The following is a 20724-nucleotide window of genomic DNA, read 5'->3' as shown; positions in this document are numbered from 1 at the left end:
ACGGATTTCCTTATTTGTGTTTCTTTGTTGTTTGTTCTCAGAGTTTTGTGGTGTTCGTTATCTTGATCAAAGAGATCCATCCCCACGGTAAATAATTGCCAACATCTCTGCTAGGCAACGTCTCAAAGGCGTGGAACAGAACAGTGATTGGTTGTGACAGCAGAAAGGGCAGTCTATTGGTCAAAAAGTATCTATGCCAACCGGAAGTACAGATTTGTGGGTATAAATGAACAGAATCGCGCTGTGTTAGCAGTTCGAGGCACAGAATAGAGATATTCTGTGTGGGAACATTGGTGCTAGGGCAGGTTTGGGCTAAGAACGCTGTGATCCTGTTCCAAGATGAAGGCCGTGTTGCTGTTTTGCGTCCTTCTTGGACTTGTCATTTCAATCAACGGTAGGTGCAGCCTTGCTTGCTTTTATTTAATCAATACACTGGCGAAGAAAGATCCATGCACTCGTTTAGAATTATTAAGATAGAGTTTTTGAACGATTTGATTTGAACGATCGTTGGTGGGGCTGTTGGATGATGCCTGTTAAATTGAATGCATAGCTGCTATACAGTAAATAACCCCTGGCTACACTGGTAAGTAAATGGAATTTTGGTGAAAAGCGCAATGTTTTTTGTTAATTTTTCAAAGCAAAGACGCCGCACCAGACGCTCTATAATCGGTGTTCTTACTCGCTATGTTACGTGCCGTATAAACATTGAGGCTGAGATTTATCCCCAGACAATCATTGCTCAAAATACCCTAATTATAGAAATAATAAAAAGACTAGATCAAATACTTTGCTTTGTGATACAAAGTTAAAACATCGTTTCAATATGCAGCATTTTATCAAAGTGTTCACGTAAGCAAATTCCTACTTAGCAAATGCCATTGTGATCTTTTTAAGTAACAATCTTCAATAGTTAAGCTTACACCGGGTTGAATTAATCTTTTAGGTGCAACTGTCGAGGAAAACAACGACGAGGTGGCGGAGAAGAGTGTTCCGGAAGAGGAAGACCCAGAAGCTGAAGAGCCCTCTGAAGACGAGGAAAGTGATGCTACAGAACCGGAAGAGGACAATGAATTATCTGAAGGTACTATAGACTTTTAACTTAGTCCGTTTTTTGAGCGTTAAAATCGGTATTCCGGTTTTGTCCAGGGCCCTATTGAAAGATGCATATTTGAATCCAACGAAGAGCGCTGAACCCAGAGCGTTAGCTTCACGCTCAATTGACTCCAAAATCTCCTTGGGGCGTTTCTTTACTTAACTTTTTAGGTCTTTCTTGATATTTGTAAATGGTCTCTTTTAGACAATTCTGAGGAAATAGCAAAAGACCGCTCTGTATCAGATCCTTCATGGCGCAGACGTTCCTGGCGCAGACGTTCTTGGCGCAGACGTTCCTGGCGCAGACGATCCTGGCGCAGACGATCCTGGCGCAGACGTTCTTGGCGCAGACGGTCCTGGCGCAGACGTAGCGGAAAATAAGCAAAGAACTGCTTAAGAAACTTTTTTGCTCCCTAATTTTATTTTGCATTTTTAATTTTTGCATATTTGAAGCTGTTGACCAAGGTCAGTAGAGAAAGATATTGTGTTGTTTTTTCTCCTACTTTCTGAAAGGGTCTGCCATCTATTTAACTCTAGACATATGAGAAAGAGTTTGCGGAAAGTTCCGATAAATGTCATTAGTTAATCATAAATCTTTGAATCAGAAAAGAATCAGGGAAGGACTGGCTCTAAATTTAGGGCCCGGGCCAAGTCATTGAGAAAGCGCCCCAAAAATCAATAATAAGTTTACGGGTATCCCCAAAGTTGTTTGTTGCATCACTCTTTAAACTGGCTTAAAACGTTATTGGAATATTGCTATTAATTCTAATTAGTAACCACCAGGAATGAAGGCGTGGGTGTAAAAGATTTACAAAGGGGATCTACAATTGTACTCCATGTCAGCATCATTCTCACTGGAAATTCAATTCTGACGTAGGATAAGAGATTAGAGAAAATCATGACATAGCGGGGGAAAAATTATTGTTTTCCATCTGAAGGACTTTTAAAAGGGGGGCCTCAGTGATAAAAAATGGCGAATGGTATTCAGAGGGGTCGACTTTTTCGATCATTGAGGCCCTGGTACCCAGGGTAGAACTTAATAAAATATCTAAGTTATTCAAGAAAAATCTAACCTACTCAAAAAAATCTTGATATGTAATTTTACAGTCAAAACATAATAGGGGTTGATGTTTTTCCGATCATTGGTTGAGCAGCCAGGTAAATTGATTGTTTGCGTAGCAACCAAGATGGTAGCATCAGTAGCACAGACAGGGCTGACGAAACGTTCATGAAAGTGGGGGAAGGGCGATATGTTTAGATTGTTGAGGGGTTAAATAAAGGCCACCACCATGGTTTGGAATTTTGGCCGAATTCAAGAAAATTTTTCGAAACATGACTCTATAGGGATGGCTAGGAATTCATCTAGAATACTTGCCACATCAAGCTTGTCGAAAGGAAGATCCTAGGCAATACATGTAAGCTTTCACTTATAACAATTCCCCATCCCCTAATAGTTTTCAATTACCAAAAGTCAAGATGTTACTCTCAACTTTTAGCGACAAACCCAGCATTTTCGACACACATAGCTTTGAACAAATTTCTAAATACAATCGTAAGAAACCCTGTCTTGTCTATTGAAGACAGTAAATAAAAGTTCTCAGTAAGAAACTTTCAAGAATAACGAGTCATTCCTTTCTATGTTTAGATATCAATTCATGGCTACATTTCTATGAGCGTAAAGCTTGTAATGCATCTAAGTCTTCCAGTTGTATCTCGTTTCTTTTTCTTGTTTAGTTTACAATGGGAGACATTTAAAACTTATTCATTTTTATGCAGGCCCGTAGACTGCTAAACTGGATTGGGGGGCATGGATAGAAATATAGCTTTTTCTTTACCTACCTTACGAAATATTGCGCTTATAAGATCTTCAAACACAATTTTCGCAAAATATTGGGAGGGGGCATTGCCCCCTGCCCCCAGGGTCTTATTTTGAAAAGTTCGTCAGGGCAAATATTGCATGGTTTTCGCCACGTCGGCAAATTTTCGAATAAAAACCTAGCACAGTCAGACCACGCCAATGGAATTATGCCAAAATTTTTCCGAAGAATTACACCAAAATTTGGCGTAAGTACCGATGTTTTATGCCTAAGATCTTTGGCGAATCATTCATGTTCTATACTGGAGCAAAGTATGGATGTACTTGAGCAAAAATTTCGTTAGAGCTGACGGGGTTGCGCCCTTCTGCTGTTTTGATCCATACTCCATAGTCCATTTGGTTAGCATTAACACAATGTGCCCTTCTAGAAAAAGCTAATCGCATCTATTCATAACAATCCGTTTTTTTGTTTTCAGCGTTGATACTGTTCTTGCGGCTGTTTCTATCTGCATTTATTTGCTTCGGTTTAAAAATGCTTTTTCAAAGGCATAATTTTTATATCGGATCTTTTGATGTCAATCTTTAGATGTCACTCTTTAGAAGAAAAATGTCAATAAAATAATATTATGATCTGTTTTCATGACTACCACTGGCCAAAATAAACGGGTTTCCTCGTGCTAAAATGTAATGCAAACTAAACAATAAAGAAGAGGAATCACGGCGGTCTTATTTTCAAGTAGATCTTAATCAGCTATTGAATTTGTAACCGTTTAACAAGCAGCAACCTTACGATTGGGTGAATATTGAGGTCAACACGATTCAGCTTCTTTCAATAATGGGCCTGGGTAACATTTTGATACATAAACTTCTTCAAAGTTCCAAATGTAAACTAAATAACGACAATCTAGATACTTTTAAAAGAAGCAACGGTGTATAAAATGCAAGCACACTTATTGTGGTGAACCCATAAAATTATTTTAACTGCTTTACAAATGGTTTGATTGGGTACAGGGCGGTGCCTGGGAAAACCGAGGAAACTCCATGAACCATGTCCTTTAAAGTTTTTGAAACGACAAAAGGAGAATCAATTACAAAAGAAATAGCTACACTACACAACACTACATAACAAACACTTCAAATATCACAGTTCTCCGCAATCTCCAGTACACAATGCCTGTGAAATCACAATCATACACAATCCCAGACAGTTTCCAGGCAAAATGTACGCATGACAAATAAAATTATTGTTTGACTCTTCTGAAGCCAAGAAAATTATTTGCACCCAAGTTGCGAGAAATGTGCCAGACAATATAAAAATGAAACCAAAAATTCACATCAGGTTGCCATTATTTGAAAAACTGCTTTATTTCAGAGAGGTTATTCAAAACTGGAATTGGGTCTTTTTCTTTGAGCTGGAATTCAAAATGCGGAGCTGGATATCAAATTTTGTGGAGTTTGAACAAGCAAATAAAAGAAAAAAGAAGTGTTTTGTTATTTAATTATTTTTCTTATCACATTTCTTTGTAAGAATTCTGAATTGATCAAACGTAGCGAAAATATGCCTAAAAATATTAAACCATTTTATACAATTACAAGAAAATGACTGCAAGAAAGATCCTTAATCGCATTTTTAAGCTTATTTAAAAGTTTAAGCTGCAATAACTTTCTCCTCGCTTCGCTCGCAGAGGCCTCCACCTCTTCTTTTACACCGCAACCACCAAAACTCTTGGCGGCCCTGCCAACACCTGTAACAAGTTGATCTACTACATTTATTTACAGATATAAATATTCAAATATAAAATATTCAGTGGATTGGTTTGCATTTGCTCTGACAGAAAACTGGCTTCAAAAGGTGAATGGCGCCAAGAGATATTATGATCAATTGCGGAGCTGGAAATTTTCCTTAGAATAAGCTCTACCTCTTGTGGACAGTGGCGGTTTTAAGGGGGTCCAGGGGGGCCATGGCCCCAGGCCCTGCGCTTACGATAGCCAAAAGGGGCCCCACACCTAAGAAAAACGATGGAAATTGTAAAGAACAAGGGCCCCGCAGATGTCTTTGGCCCCGGGCCCCGCAGATGTCTTTGGCCCCGGGCCGCGCAGATGTCTTTGGCCACGGGCCCCGCAGATGTCTTTGGCCCCGGGCCCCGCAGTTTTTTTTAAACTTAGTAGCTGATAGAGTTTCTGTGTATAAATATAATCAATAAAAATGAAATAAATAATAAATAAATAAGTCCCTAAAACCGCCACTGCTGGTGGACGTAGGCTGGATGTAAAGCTCTCTAACCACGCTGCTACATTCGTTCAACCCGTTATCAAAGACCTGTTTACCCTCAGGGCCGTCGCTAAACACTTTCACTCACGGGGGTACCAGTCTCCAATTTGCCGACAAAATAGGGCGTGGCATTTTGACGCAGTTAATTTCATTGATCAAAGAGTATGAAATTCAGCACATTTAAATAGGACCCTAGTTTGTATGAGCAGATACTACAGGCGGGACCGCCGAGAGGTTTCGGAGGTCTTAGGGCAAAACCGAAAGACGAGGCCTCCTGCGAGCGGAGGGAGCAAAGAATTTTTGCTTCCAGTACCCCCAGGATCAACGTTCAGAGTTTTTCAATAAACTTTGACCCTTTCTCTTTCTGAATCTTGTCAGGCGAGAAATTTCTATGTTAAAAAAACTGTTTTTTAAAGACGCGAGTAAAGCTTTAGGTGGAAATTAGGTGGCCCTAGATATGCTCACAGTTGTCTGCTAGGCTCTAGACTCAAGCTGCCGACAGAGAGTCATTTGAAATTTTTGGGGAACATTTGCCCCTCTGTGACACCCATAGCGCTATCTGTATCTATTTTGAATTGCTGAAGGCTTGCGGTTTTTCAGTTTTATCCACATTTCATCCCCACTGTTTGCTAAAGCTATTGCATTGGGAACTTTGAAAGCAAAACCCGACAAAACTCTACTTCTGAAAAATTTGCCGATAAGAATTTTTCCCGCTAGCGACGGCTTTGTTTACCATACACAAACTAACCTGGGTTCTCCCCAGTCACATAGGAGGAGGGCACGGGCGGTGGCTAGAATTATGGAGTCATTGCTCTGGTTTTGTTATGAAATACAGAATCACAAAGACGTGCGATTATGCTTCGGCAAGGCGTGGATGCCTTTCTCCATCAAAGACTTAAATTGATGCCCCAAGAAAGCGATGTGCACTATTTCTTATAAGAACAATTTTGAAATGGCTTTTAAAAAAGAAAACATTTGAGTAAACTAATGCTTTTCGTCTGACACTCTTCAGAGTTTAAAACGTCAGAACATAGATCGAAAACACTACGCAAGGAAATACATATATCCAGTTGGGGATCGAAATAGGCCGATCAGAAACGCGAGAACATGACTGTTGAGGTTGACCAATCAGTTCCGCTTGCCGATTGAGATGTTAGCAATGGAGTCCTAAGATAAAAACGAACTCCTTTTGTCTACACAATAGCGGTTTTATTGTGCCTATATAGATAGATTCCAAAACTGCTAGATGGAACGACGATAGGGCTTTACCAATAATCCGAAACATGTCACCATTATGGTTTTTTGCACAATCTGGGTTTTTCAGTCAATGCTCTTTGTTCTCTTAGCCTCTATTTGGATGATTAATCCAAAGTTTACTGTGACGAAACAAACTCGGTTTCACGTCTAATCAATCTGACGTCACAGACTGACGAAAATCGCTATAAATTCGATGTTAGCCATATATTTATCAGAATGTTTTATGATTCAATATCGAAACACTGTTTACGAATCTCGAAAACATGGCAGATACGAATATATCGCGAAACAAGAGAAGAAGAATACGAGAGAAGGATCGCATGATTATGCTGAACGAGGAGCTAGTTCATTTGAGACAACAAATGGCTGCATTGAAAGAAGGAAGCAATCGTTCGTCAACAGAGATGGCAGAATTGCGATGCACAAACAAGCAACTTCTTGACAGTCTGCATACCGAACGAGAAAGTTTTCAAGCACCAAGACAAGAATCTGAGGTAAGATGCTAAAGATTCTGAAACAAAAAGATAAAAGCCCTTATTATTCTTCGTTTGCTCTTAGAAATTCATACCTATCTCTAAAAGTGGATAGAACAGTATTGTAATGGAAATGATGAAAGATTGAGAACAGTATTTTAACGAACAAAGTTTTTAATTCATGGCAATAGGAAGTTTTCTTTAATGTTGTTTTAATTAGCTACACTGGCAATAGAAGCTATTTTGAACTGAACATCGTGAAAATTGTATTTTAGGAACTGAATGATCTCGAAGAAGCAGATGCGTTAGTGTACCAGCCAACTACAACAGAGCATCGCACACCATTCAAAGACCAGGAATCTCAAACAGATGTCGAATCTTATCCTGATTTTCTGATTTTCAACTACCATGCGAATGAAAAAGAAGATTTGAAGGAAGAAAACAGCAGCCTCAAGGAAGAAATCGAGAAGTTACAAAAGCAACTCGCTGACGAGAGAAAGAACAATGAAGATAACAAAGTCCAAATCGAGTCTTTGAGAGTCAAAGCTAAAACATTTGAAGACCATTCTACCCTTTTGGCTTACGAGCTCCACGAAATGACGGTGGATAGAAACTCTTTGCTGAATGCACTGGAAGGCAAGCACGAGAAGATCAAGACCATCGAAGCAAAGTGGAAGGCAAAAGTTAAAAAGATGGCTGATCAACATGAAGTAAAGCTGTACGATGAGCAGGTCAAGAGTTATCGTCTGCGTGTGCAAAACAAGAATCTTAAAGCTGAACTCGACCAAGTGAAGAACGAGATGGAAGATCAAAAGCTGCAACTGACAGTGACAAATTTTTTAAATGACATTGTCAATGACGTAGAAGACGTCGTTAAACAGAAGGAAAGTGCGTCACTTAGAGATCACATTCAGCAGCTGCAATTTGAGCTTGTTCAAGCAGAAAACGAGAAGAGGCTTGAAGAGCAACAAGAAAATCAGAGAAAAGAAGAATATCAGAAGCTTTTTGGCCAATACCAAATTGTTGAACAGCAGATCGAACTGCTTGAAGAAGACAACACACTGCTTAAGAAGAGAGTACTTGTGATGCGCCAGGAAAATACGGAGGCCCACGAAAAGTTCTTGGAGGAACAAACTGACCGAATCAATGCGAAGATGTCGTTCGTGGCACAAATAAAGCAGCTTGAAGAGAACTATACCAGTTTAAAAGAGGCGAATGTAACCCTATCTAAAGATGGCCAACGTTTAAAAAGCGCCTTCGAGAGAAAGAATCAAGACAACGATGGACTGATGGAAGTCATCGAGGACCTTATGCAAAGAGTTGCGGAGAAAGAAAACATCATTGAGGAACTTCAGGCAAAGAAGCGTAGAGGATGTATACGAAGATTTGTTTGCTGGAAATGATCAGGATGGGAAGAAAAACTCTTATTTACAAAACTATTTCTTCTTGTGCTGCAAGATACATTTTTAAATACTGAGGATTTCAATCTGATATATTTTGTTAATACTTATTTCCGTTTGAACGATAGAGCTTATAACATAAAAATCAGTTTCTTCATTACAGTCTTCTCTAGAATGTTTGATTATGGCACTCACAGTTCTAATTTAATTGGAGTGAGTTATGTGTCTAGTATCGGAAATATCAAGACGATATTCTTGCAAGACTGTATCAAAGAATAAGTTGCCATTTTTAACCTTTAAAGGTCGTTTTTGGGTACACCAAAATTGTTGTTGTTACTGACAGTTGTTGGTTGGTAGTGTTCCCAAGTCCAAAAATAGCGCAAAGGGTATTTCTCAGCTAACCGACTACTTATATATTTTAAGCAAAAAATTTTTGTAAGTTTACCAAGTTTCATGGCTGTTTAGGTAACAGGAAGAAAGTTACGATAAGATTAGGCCCACATGCTCACAGAGACCCCTCATGTCTGGCTTTACTAATACACGCAAAGTGTTCATGCAATGATAGATCCCTTCTCTGGACCCTTTCATGTCCCGCTTTATCAGTTTTCTGATTTTTCCACGCTTAGCTGTATTTCAACTCCTTCTTCTCGATCATAAAAGATTTCAAATGGAACTAAAACTCCGCTGCTGCTTGTCTTTTTATATGCAATCGCATTGCTATGTTCACTTTACAACAGAGTGAAAAATGGTTAGGCCATGCTGTTGCTGTTGTCGTTGGGGGAAGGGGGGGGGGGCTAGAAGAAGAAATAATGGCCTTCATCCGCCACGAGCAAAGCTCCCGAAACCCGCCAAAATAACGCAACCAGAAAACAATAAAATAAGGCCCGTGAGAGAGCACCACCTTAGTAACGTTACGGCTGTCAATTCATCACAGACTTCCAAATATAACTTGATGTGGTACAATCTTTTTACTAGAAAAGAAAAAAAGGTGTAAAAAAACTCACCAGTGAAGTCAGCAAAAAGAGAAGAATTAACAGTACTACCATCGATCTTCCATCTTTATCTCTGATGAAGATGCCTTTGTATGAAAACTTGTCCATAACACCTAGAGTCTTGTCCGCCATTACCAAGAGCCTCCACACAGAGGACCCTTACCAGTGAAACCAAGGGATTGTGTCCTCCAGAACCAAGTGCTTCCACACATATAGGACACTTGTCAATAACACGGATGTTGAACAAAATGTAGCATTTATGAAGTGTTCCAGGATGCCAAGATTTTCAAATTGAGCAGTCGTTTCTGATGCTGGCACCTTTCGCTAGTAAAACCTAAGGCAAGAGAGAGTAAGCATCAATTCCTACCCAAAAAACAAAATTGCAAGCTCTACAATGATTAAGAAACATTGTAAGTTCATTAATCAATATATGGAAAACATTTTTAATCGAGAGTAATTTGCAAAACTGCTGAAAATACATTTTACAAAATATTTTGCAAGTATTTGTTACTTTCAGCTTCCATGCTTGCTAAACAGTTTCCAAGAAAGCAAAAAAACCTAACTTGAGATGACAAAAATAACCCAACAGCTCTTCGACGTTTCGGAGGCCAATTTTGATGCTCTTTATAGTCGTTTTAACCAAATGACAGGCCTTTTTCTGTTTCTAAAAACGCATATTTTAAACAGCATTTTCACGACGGATCGAATAAGGAAGATAAGACGGCACAGAGAAACATGAACGCCATTTCAAAGAAAGCCAAAAAAAATATATACTGTAGTTTGGGCAACAAATAAAACCCTTTTCTGCCTGGTGAATCTGACGTCAAAATTCAGTACCCTACCCAGGATGGTATTCACAATTAACTCCGCACCTTCCTCAGAAATAAGCAAGATCACCTATCATTGGAAAACTTTGCATTTCACAAGAAATATCCCATTTTTTTTGCAGGGGAGAAGGGGGTGGGGGGTCAATATTGGGCCACTAACCTAGCATAAACTACCCAGGTTTGAACCAAGTAACTGGCTGAAGCTCGTAAAAGGTGTTTGCATAAGAAAGTTTGATTGGAATAACTGGATAAAAACAACTACAAGAGAGCTGAAAAGAGCGAAAGCAAAAGAACTTTAGTCACACTTTAGAAAAAGGGGGAGCTAAATGATTAAACATTGGGCAATAATGCAGATTACAAAGACGAAACAAAATGGCATGGGTGAAGAAATATTCATCTTTGTAGTAGTTTTCAGATAAGCCTGGATTGATGGTAAACAGTAGTAAAAAAATGAGTAATTGATTTATATGTTTTGGCATACCACCAAGCTTGGGTTACTGCTTTTGTCAAACAACAACCAAAATAATTCATCTCAAAGATTTGCATGTAAGCTAAATAAGCGTTTCGTTGCTCAGCAATAGGCGTGCATCTTTTGAGAAGACATTTCCAAACACTGTTTAAGAATAAGTAAATGAAATGCATCTTGAGAGGAAGAACTGAAAATAATCTCACCAACTTCAGCGTTAAATCTAGCAAAATAACCGAATGCTACCAGGTATAGTGCCAATTCAGTCGTTTGCATCGCTAGGAAAAACCTTGGCTCTCCACAGTAAACCTCTAGATTGTCTTGTAACGTGAGAGGATGAGACTATGGGAACATACAATCTGTACACTCAATGCCAATGCACACTTGCACGCGCGTTGCTTTGGCCATATAAAAGACACAATGTAATGCTTATTCGAGCGCTGCTACAATGAACAAACGCATCACAATAGTACAACCTGTGCCAAAAAAGCCCAAGGGACACCGAAAAGGCGTACCATGTCACATATCAGACGTGATTTATTTCAATTAATCAAAATTTATCAGATGAAACTCACCAATTCTGTATGAAGGTTGCTTTACAATGACGTAAAATTTTTTCAAAGGGAATTTAATTATATTGGATCATTGTTAATGTAGAATCTGTTTTCTACATTATAGGACAAGAGCAACGTCATTTTCATAATTACAATTTTTGTTGCCCCTCAGCCTCCTTTCCAAATTTAGCATTAACTGGATTTTTGAAACCTTTGATTTGACTTTGCTAACTCTGAGTTTGGCAACCCATTTGCATGGCTGATGATTCAAAATAGGAGAAATGAACAAAAACAAAGATAGATAATTTTTTATAGAATGTTTCCAAAAAGCAACTTTACTAGGTGCTAGACCTCAAATTTACGTAAGATTTCTTAGATTTTGACCTCAAGGTTAGACTTGCACTACGTAATTCCTAGCAGGTAGAGGGCAGGTACAACGTCCCCCTAGCAAGTAAACAGGGAAAATTCCATTTTTCGCAAATTATGAAGATTGAACAATCTCTAAAAGTTATGAAGCAAGCCTATCAATTAAAGAGACAATTACCAGTGTTACATACTTTGTGCAGTTTTTCACAGCTTTTTGGATGAGCTCTCTACTTGCTGGATAATTATATGATCAACAGCCTGACTGTTAATTAGAAAACGATGGAGTACTTTGTAATATTCAGGATAAAGATGATAAGGGTGATTTCTGCGTTTAGAACATTGAAATAATAAACATTTTGGTATAAGAAAAAAATTCAATCACTTTGTGGGGTTATTGCAATTCTAAAGCACTTTCTTGGCACCGATATACTACTTAATAGCGAAATAGTGACCCTTTGTTACAAATTAAGTCGAAAACTGCAACAAGTATGAAATTAATCAGAACTTCAAGAATGTTACACTGCAAGAATATTTCATCAGATAAAAAAAAGATTCTTCATAGGTTATTTCAATCCTAAAGCAAATATTATTATGGTTATAATATTTTATACCGCCAAGCCATACCAGGGTAACAGCGCTACGTTCTTGTAGTTTCAGTTTCTCGTCATAAGTATTTTCCTAGTCATGTGGTATTTTCGTATTATAACTGGTAAATTTGGCTAATTCTTTTAACGTTAAATGAATTTTAACGTAATCTAAGTATTTTTAAGTAAAGTGGCAAAATCAGGGTAATTTTAAAGTCGCCGGCATTGAGGCTCATCCTCCAAATATAAGAATACCGGTCCAAATATTTCACATAATGTTGCATTTTGAAATAGAGTTTCCACAAAAAATCATATTTCGTGATAGATACCCTATCTCAAATACCCATCAGGCTATCTAATGGGGCACAAACCACCCCCCCCCTAGCTGCAAATATCATAAAGGAACGATCCTAAGACATTTTGTTCTCTCCTTTTTCATCCTTCAAAAATATGGATAGGCACTTGCCATTTTGAAGCGAACAGAGCTCATTGTCTAATGCTAAATGATTTAGGTCCCTGTCAGAATACAAATAAAAAACAACCCAATTTCCTTCTCAGTCAATCTATATCAACTGCTTTAAATGAGCAAACATAAAAACAGAAATTAAAATGGCGGATCTTAATAATTTCTTCGTTTATTTTCCGTATCATTTGCGCCACCATTTTTTTCGCCTTGAGCGTCTGCGCCCAAAACGCCTGCGCCAAGAACAACTTCATCGCCGTAAACGTCTCCGCCAATAACGTCTGTGCTATTAGGTTCTGCGCCTGCGTCTCCTCCAGAGTGGACCAAATACAGAGCCGTCCTTTGCTGACTGTTCAGAAATAGCTGAAAGAGACCATTTAAAAATTTAAATAAAGGAACACAAATTGATATAACGAAAAGCTTGGAAGTAAATCTAGGCCCTAAAGAGCCTTGAGCTAATTAGCAGTAAATGATAATCTTAACGTCTTATAATAACTAAAGAAGGACAACATTTTGTTATGAGATTTTATGAGGGCAATAATGAGCCTCAATTACCAACAAATAACATTGAAAGCTATTGGTAGAAGTGCAAACTTTGTATACCGCCAAAGAATTAACGACATTTAAAGGCGACTAGTACCTTCAGCTAATTCACTGTCCCCTTCCGGTTCTGTGGCATGGCTGTTCTCTTCCATTTCTTCAACATCACTGTTCTCACCGTCAGTGGGTTGTTTAGATTCTGGCTCGTTTTCTTCTATGCTTGCAGAATCTTCCTCTACCTGAAACTCTTCGGGGTCACTCTTCACCGCCACTTCGTTGGAGTCTTCCTCAACACTTGCAGCTATGAAATTCAAAAAAGTGATGTAAGCCTCCCTATCTGAACAGATAATTGCTTAGTGAAATATGGGAATCGTCATTTGCTTAGTACTGTAGTGTGCTTACGAGCAAAAATGCTGATTGTCTGGGGTTAAAGTCAGTCTCAAATGTAAAGGCAAGTAAAGGGATAACACAACATACGAAAGTTATTGCTCTTTACAATAAGTTTATATCTACTTACAATGAGAAGCCTGATCAAAACTTTCGAATTTTATAGCTTTCGGGGACACTATCAAACAGATGCAATTTTTCACAAGCATTGAATTGCTAATAAATATAATAAATGCATGGATCATTTTTTGCCAGCTCTTTAAACAAAAAATAGCAAGCAAGGCTGCACCTACCATTGATTGAAATGACAAATCCAAGAAGGACACAAAACAGCAACACCTTCTTCATCTTGGAACAGGTTCACAGCGTTCTCAGCTCAGACGTACTTTACCACCTCTCCTCCAACACAGAATATCTCTATTCTCTGCCTCTAAGCGAAACTGCTAAAACTGCACGAGTCTGCTTTTTTATACCCCAGTATCTTGATTTCCGGTTAACATAGTTATTTTTTGTCAAATAGCCAGCTCCCTCAACTGTTAAAACATGCTTCTGGAATAAAGCTTGATTATTGCCGAAAATCTCTAGGGTTTTTTGTATTTCATCGGATTTATATACCCTTATTGTAGTGAAAAGATCCATTCTAATCCAAGTCAACCAGTCCCAGTTGGGCCTTCCTCTCACATTCCATTAAATTCTTCGATATGGGAAATAACGACTTGCTAACTACCGAGTTAAACGTGCCGAATGCCCTTGAAAAATTTAAGGAAGTCAAAGGCACAAAAATTCCATTAAACCATAACTACTATAAAAACTCTCCTTGGGATATCTTTTCAAAGTGACTGCAAGGTTACAAGTGGGTTTTTGTGACAGCCATTGGGATGACGTGACTTTGAACAGTACCCCGTAGTCACGTGTCCCACGTTTGTGCAACCTCTTTCAGTGAAAATGGATTATTTTTCTGATATCATTACAATTATTTCCCGTGCCTAAACATTGACACTAGAGAAAACAAGCGGGATCATAATTGATTTGGGAACGTCATCAAAGAAGAAAAAAACTGTTCCCAAACAAACTAGCACGAAACCATGATCGCAAGATACCACAAGGCCTATCGTCGCTTTTCCAGGCACAGAACCAGGGGAGATTCCTCACGTTGATGTATCGCTTTACGTCTTTCCTATTGTCACCAAAAATGACCAAAAGTAAACTTTTAAAGCTACTTACACGTAGCTCTTAAGAAGTTACTCTCATAAAACGGTTGAAAATGTTTCTTTTTGATCCGCGTTGGGTCGAACTGGGCAACGGTTTAGTAGGATCGCAACAGCTACGGTAGAATATTAGTAATAATAATTTTTTGTTTGTTTGTGCAAACTCTCTGAGCAAAAATGGATGAATTTTCTAACGCTACTCCTGGTGTATCGCCTGTTTTTGCCTAGCTGCAGAAAGGCCTTATATAAAACAACTTGTGTGCGGTATATTCTCCGCCTCTAACCAATGATTTTAAAAGTCAGCAACCCTAAATTAACAATCTAAGCGAATTGCTATTTAGAATAGGGGCCCTACCTTTCATCTCTGCTTTGTAACTGAAGCTACAGTTTTGATAGAGTTCATTTCACATGATGTATCCTAATGCGATGTTTGCCACCTTTTCAAACACTTTTTACTTCATTTTGCATATCTAAGGTAGGTAACCCTTTTGATATGCTGACTTTGAAATATGAATTTACAATACTTAGAACGGCATAAAAACTGAATTAAATTTGTGCAATTCAATATCTTTAATGCCTTCATAAAAACCTCTTATCATCAGAACTAGGTATCAAGCATAAAAATCTGCAATGAAACGACCAAATTTGAACATCTATACACAATTCAGCAACAAATGGTTCAAAGATGTTTATGAAAGATGCAAGCTTACAATCAGCTGTGAAGCCATTCCAAGTCTAAACACATTAAAACTTAAAGCTATTCTGTTCATTTTTTGAGTTTTCCTGGTCTGCGGATTAAGATATTTGAAGACCGTGATAATTTTTTGATATTACTTTCCTTCTGTTCCATTCCTAAAAGTTTTTATTAGAGAAAACAATGTCAAGGTCTACCTCAGTCTATAACGAGGTTAACGAAGTTTGTTTTGATTTCAGTCCTTTCCCCTTTTTCTGATAATAAAAATAGCTGTGGACGTGATATATCTAATAAAATAAAACATACACTTTGCTTATTGCGCTTACTTCCATCGCAAAGCAGAATTAAAAACTAATAATTTACTTTATATTGAAGGAAGAGGTTTAATGCAGATTTATTTTGCTTGAAAAATCTTGCTGGGTTCGTTATTAAGCTAATTCAATTGGCTCAAAGATTCAGATATACAAATATAATTCCAAAACTTTAATCGTTGAAAAGAAAGACAGAACTCTATTCTCCTGGCCACCATTTCGATGATTAATCCAAAGTTTACTGTGATGTTACCACTGGAGTCCTAAGAAAAAACGAACTCCGTTTGTCTACACAATAGCAGTTTTTTCGTGCTAATGTAGATAGATTCCAAAACTGCTAGATGGAACGACGATCGGGCTTTACCAATAATCCGAAACATGTCGCCATTATGGTTTTTTGCACAATCTGGGTTTTCCAGACAATGCTCTTTGTTCTCAGTCTCCATTTGGATGATTAATCCCAAGTTTACTGTGACGAAAGAAACTCGATTTCGAGTCTCATCAATCTGACGTCACAGACAGTTGAAAATCGCTATAAATTCGATGTTAGCCATATATTTATCTAAATGTTTTATGATTCAATATCGAAACACTGTTTAAGAATCTCTAAAACATGGCAGATACGAATATATCGCGAAACAAGAGAAGAAGAATGCGAGAGAAGGATCGCATGATTATGCTGAACGAGGAGCTGGTTAATTTGAGGCAACAAATGGCTGCATTGAAAGAAGGAAGCAATCGTTCGTCAACAGAAATGGCAGAATTGCGATGCACAAACAAGCAACTTCTTGACAGTCTGTATACCGAACAAGAAAATTGTCAAGCACCGAGACAAGTATCCGAGGTAAGATGTTAAAGATTCTGAAAAAAAGATAAAAGCCCTTATTATTCCTTGTTTGCTCTCAGAATTTCATCCCTATCTCTAGTGGTGGATGGAATAGTATTGTAATGGAAATGATGAAAGATTGAGAACAATATCTGAACGAACAAAGTTTTCAAATTCATGGCAAGAGGAAACTTTTCTTTAATGTTGTTTTAATTAGCTACACTGGCAATAGAAGCTATTTTGAACTGAACATCGTGAAAATTGTATTTTAGGAACTGAATGATCTCGAAGAAGCAGATGCGTTAGTGTACCAGCCAACTACAACAGAGCATCGCACATCATTCAAAGACCAGGAATCTCTAACAGATGTCGAATCTCAACCCAATTTTCTGATTTTCAACCAACATGCAAATGAAAAAGAAGATTTGAAGGAAGAAAACAGCAGCCTCAAGGAAGAAATCGAGAAGTTACAAAAGCCCCTCGCTGACGAGAGAAAGAACAATGAAGATAACAAGATACAAATCGAGTCTTTGAGAGTCAAAGCTAAAACATTTGAAGACCATTCTACCCTTTTGGCTTACGAGCTCCACGAAATGACGGTGGATAGAAACTCTTTGCTGAATGCACTGGAAGGCAAGCACGAGAAGATCAAGACCATCGAAGCAAAGTGGAAGGCAAAAGTTAAAAAGATGGCTGATCAACATGAAGTAAAGCTGTACGATGAGCAGGTCAAGAGTTATCGTCTGCGTGTGCAAAACAAGAATCTTAAAGCTGAACTCGATCAAGTGAAGAACGAGATGGAAGATCAGAAACTGCAACTGACAGTGACAAATTTTCTAAATGACATTGTGAATGACGTAGAAGGCGTTGTTAAACAGAAGGAAAGTGCCTCACTTAGAGATCACATTCAGCAGCTGCAATTTGAACTTGCTCAGGCAGAAAACGAGAATAGGCTTCGACAACATAACGAGGAGCAGAGAGCAGAGGAATATCAGAAGCTTTTTGACCAATATCAAATTGTTGAACAGCAGAACTCACAGCTTGAAGAAGACAACACACGGCTCAGGAAGAGAGTACTTGTAATGCGCAAGGAAAACACCGAGGCCCACGAAAAGTTCTTGGAAGAGCAAACTGACCGAATCAATGCGAAGATGTCGTTCGTGGCAGAAATAAATCAGCTGGAAGACAAGTGTGTCAATTTAAGATCAATGAACGCAAAGCTAACTGAAGATGGCCAACGTTTACAAAGCAATGTCGAGAGAATGAAACAAGACAGTTATGGATTGAAGGGAGTCATCGAGGACCTTATGCAAAGAGTTGCGGAGAAAGAAAACATCATTGAGGAACTTCAGGCAAAAAAGCGTAGAGGATGTATACGAGGATTTGTTTGCTGGAAATGATCAAGATGGGAAGAAGAACTTTTATTTACAAAACTATTTCTACTTTTGTTGTAAGATACATTTTTGAATACTGAGGATTTCAATCCGATATCTTTTGTAAATGCTTAGTTCCGTTTGAACGATAGTGCTCATAACATAAAAATCAGTTTCTTCATTACAGTCTTCTCTAGAATGTTTGATGCCACTCATAGTTCTAATTTAGTTGGAGTGAGTTATGTGTCTAGTATCGGAAATATCAAGACGATATTCTTCCAAGACGGTAACCAAACACTTGAACAAAAGCGTTGACTATTTCGCTATTATACTGCAGCAAATAACTATGTTAAATTTCACGAGTTTTTCACCAGTATTTGTCAAGTTCAGAATATTCCATTTAAACAAACCTTGCAAGCCTATGTATGACCGTGGTAGAACAGTTGTAAACATAAATTACACACATCCTTTATGTTCTTTACTGATGGTAGATTCAAAGAATTAGTTGCCATTTATAACCTTTAAAGGTCGTTTTTGGGTGCACCAAAATTGTTGTTGTTACTGACAGTTGTTGGTTGGTAGAGTTCCCAAGTCAAAAAACAGCGGAAAGGGTATTTCTCAGCTAAGCGACTACTTATTTTTCAAGCAAGTTTAGCAAGTTTCACGGCTGTTTAGGTAACAGGAAGAAAGTTACGATAGGATTAGGCCCACATGCTCACAGACACCCCTCATGTCTGGCTTTACTAATACACGCTGTTCATGCAATGATAGATCCCTTTTTGTGACCCTTCCATGTCCCGCTTTGTCAGTTTTCTGATTTTTCAACGCTTAGCTGTATTTCAACTCCTTCTTCTCGATCATAAAAGATTTCAAATGTAACTAAAACATCGCTGTTGCTTGTCTTTTTATATGCAATCGCGTTGCTATGTTCACTTTACAACAGAGTCTTGAGTGAAAAATGGTTAGGCCATGTTGTTGCTATTGTCGTTGGGAATGGGGGGGGGGGGTTAGAAGAAGAAATAATGGCCTTCATCCGCTACGAGCGAAACTCCCAAAACCCTTCAAAATAAACCAATAAGAAAACAAGAAAAAAATGTCCGTGAGAGAACAACACCTTAGTAACGTTACGGCTGTCAGTTCATCATAGACTTTCAAAACAATCATTTTACTAGAAAAGAAACAAAATTTGTAAAAGAAACTTACCAGTGAAGTCAGCAAGAAGAGAAGATTTAACAGTACTACAACCGATCTTCCATCTTTATCTCTGATGCCTCTGTAAGAAAACTTGTCCATAAATACTAGAGTCTTGTCAGCCATTACCAAGAGCCTCCACAGACAGAGGACCCTTACCAGTGAAACCAAGGGATTGTGTCCTCCAGAACCAGGTGCCTCCACACATGGAGGACTCTTGCCAATTACACTGATGTTGAACATAATGTAGCGTTTATGAAGTGTTCCAGGATTCCAAGAGCTGATACAGTAGTTTTCTCTTAGATCTACCTTTTTTAGATTCCTTCTCAAATAGAACAGTGGTCCCTGATGCTGGCATCTTTCGCTAGTAAAAACTAAGGGAAGAGAGAGTAAGCATCAAATCCTATCCAAAAAAAATTGCAAGCTTTACAATGATTAGAAAACATTGTAAGTTGATTAATCAATATATTGAAAATATTTTTAATCGAGAGTAACTTGTAAAACTGCTGAAAATTTCTTTTGCAAAGTTTTTTTCAAATATTTGCTACTTTCAGCTCACATGCTTTGCTAAACACTTTCCAAGAAAGCAAAAAAATCCAACCTGAGATGACAAACATAGAACAAAATGCAAAGAGCAACAGCTCTTCGACGTTTGGGAGGCCAATTTTGATGCTCTTTATAGTCGTTTTAACCAAATGACAGGCCTTTTTATGTTGCTAAAAACGAATATTATAAACAGCATTTTCACAACTGATCGAAAGGGAAAAGATAAGACGACACAGAAAAACATAAATGCCATTTCAAAGAAAGCCAAAAGAAAAAATATATACTGTAGTTAGGGCAACAGAAAAACCTTTTTTGCCTGGTGAATCTCACGTGAAAATAACTTCAGAACTTCAGTACCCTACCCAGGATGGCATTGAAAACTAACTCCGCACCTTTCTCAGAAATAAGCAAGATCATCTACCATCGGAAAACTTTGCATTTCACAAGAAACAGCTTGTTGACCTTTTTGCAGGGGAGGAGGGTCTGGGGGGTGGGGGGTCTATATTGGGCCACTAACCTAGCATAAACTACCCAAGTCTGAACCCAGTAATTGGCTGAAGCTTGTAAAAGGTGTTTGCATAAGAAAGTTTGATTGGAATAACTGGAGGAAAACAACTACAAGAGAACTGAAAAGAGCCATGTAGCAAGCGAAAGTAGTTATTTGCAAGGCAAACGATTAAACTACTCCAAACTTTGATCAAACTTTAAAAAGGGGGAGCTAAATGATTAAACATTGGGCAATAATGCAAATTACAAAAACGAAACAAAATGACATGGGTGAAGACATATTCATCTTTGTAGTAGTTTTCAGATAAGCCTGGATTGATGGTAAAAAGTAGTAAAAGGTTTGTCAAACAACAACCAAAATAATTCATCTCAAAGATTTGCATGTAAGCTAAATAAGCAGTTCGTTGCTCAGCAATAGGCGTGCATCTTTTGAGAAGACATTCCCAATCACTGTGTAAGAATAAGAAAATAAAATGTAACTCAAGAGGAAGAACTGAAAATAATCTCACCAGTTTCAGCGTAAAATTTAGCAAAAGAACCGAATGCCACTAGAGGTAGTGTGTCAATTTAGCCGTTTGC

General features: G+C 38.1%; 2 protein-coding genes across 2 annotated transcripts; one reads left to right on the top strand and one right to left on the bottom strand.

Annotated features, from left to right (window-relative positions):
• The first annotated feature begins 237 nt into the window (after nt 1-237).
• LOC135689259 (uncharacterized) lies at nt 238-1572 on the top strand. Its single transcript, XM_065206423.2, has 3 exons — nt 238-394; nt 944-1081; nt 1298-1572. The coding sequence occupies exons 1-3, from the start codon at nt 340-342 to the stop codon at nt 1471-1473; spliced, it is 369 nt and encodes a 122-aa protein (XP_065062495.2). The 5' UTR covers nt 238-339; the 3' UTR covers nt 1474-1572.
• Nucleotides 1573-12645: 11073 nt separating this feature from the next.
• Nucleotides 12646-13945, bottom strand: LOC148959577 (uncharacterized). The gene is made up of 3 exons (XM_089110015.1): nt 13783-13945; nt 13203-13403; nt 12646-12925 (listed from the first exon to the last, which is right to left on the bottom strand). The coding sequence occupies exons 1-3, from the start codon at nt 13835-13837 to the stop codon at nt 12852-12854; spliced, it is 330 nt and encodes a 109-aa protein (XP_088966141.1). The 5' UTR covers nt 13838-13945; the 3' UTR covers nt 12646-12851.
• Between the last annotated feature and the right edge of the window lie 6779 nt (nt 13946-20724).

This window comes from Rhopilema esculentum, chromosome 9 (assembly GCF_057945365.1).
Source record: "Rhopilema esculentum isolate cy_ngs chromosome 9, ASM5794536v1, whole genome shotgun sequence".
Classification (NCBI taxonomy): domain Eukaryota; kingdom Metazoa; phylum Cnidaria; class Scyphozoa; order Rhizostomeae; family Rhizostomatidae; genus Rhopilema; species Rhopilema esculentum.
The sequence above is the reverse complement of the archived record's forward strand: the minus strand, read 5'-3'. Positions and strand labels throughout refer to the sequence as shown.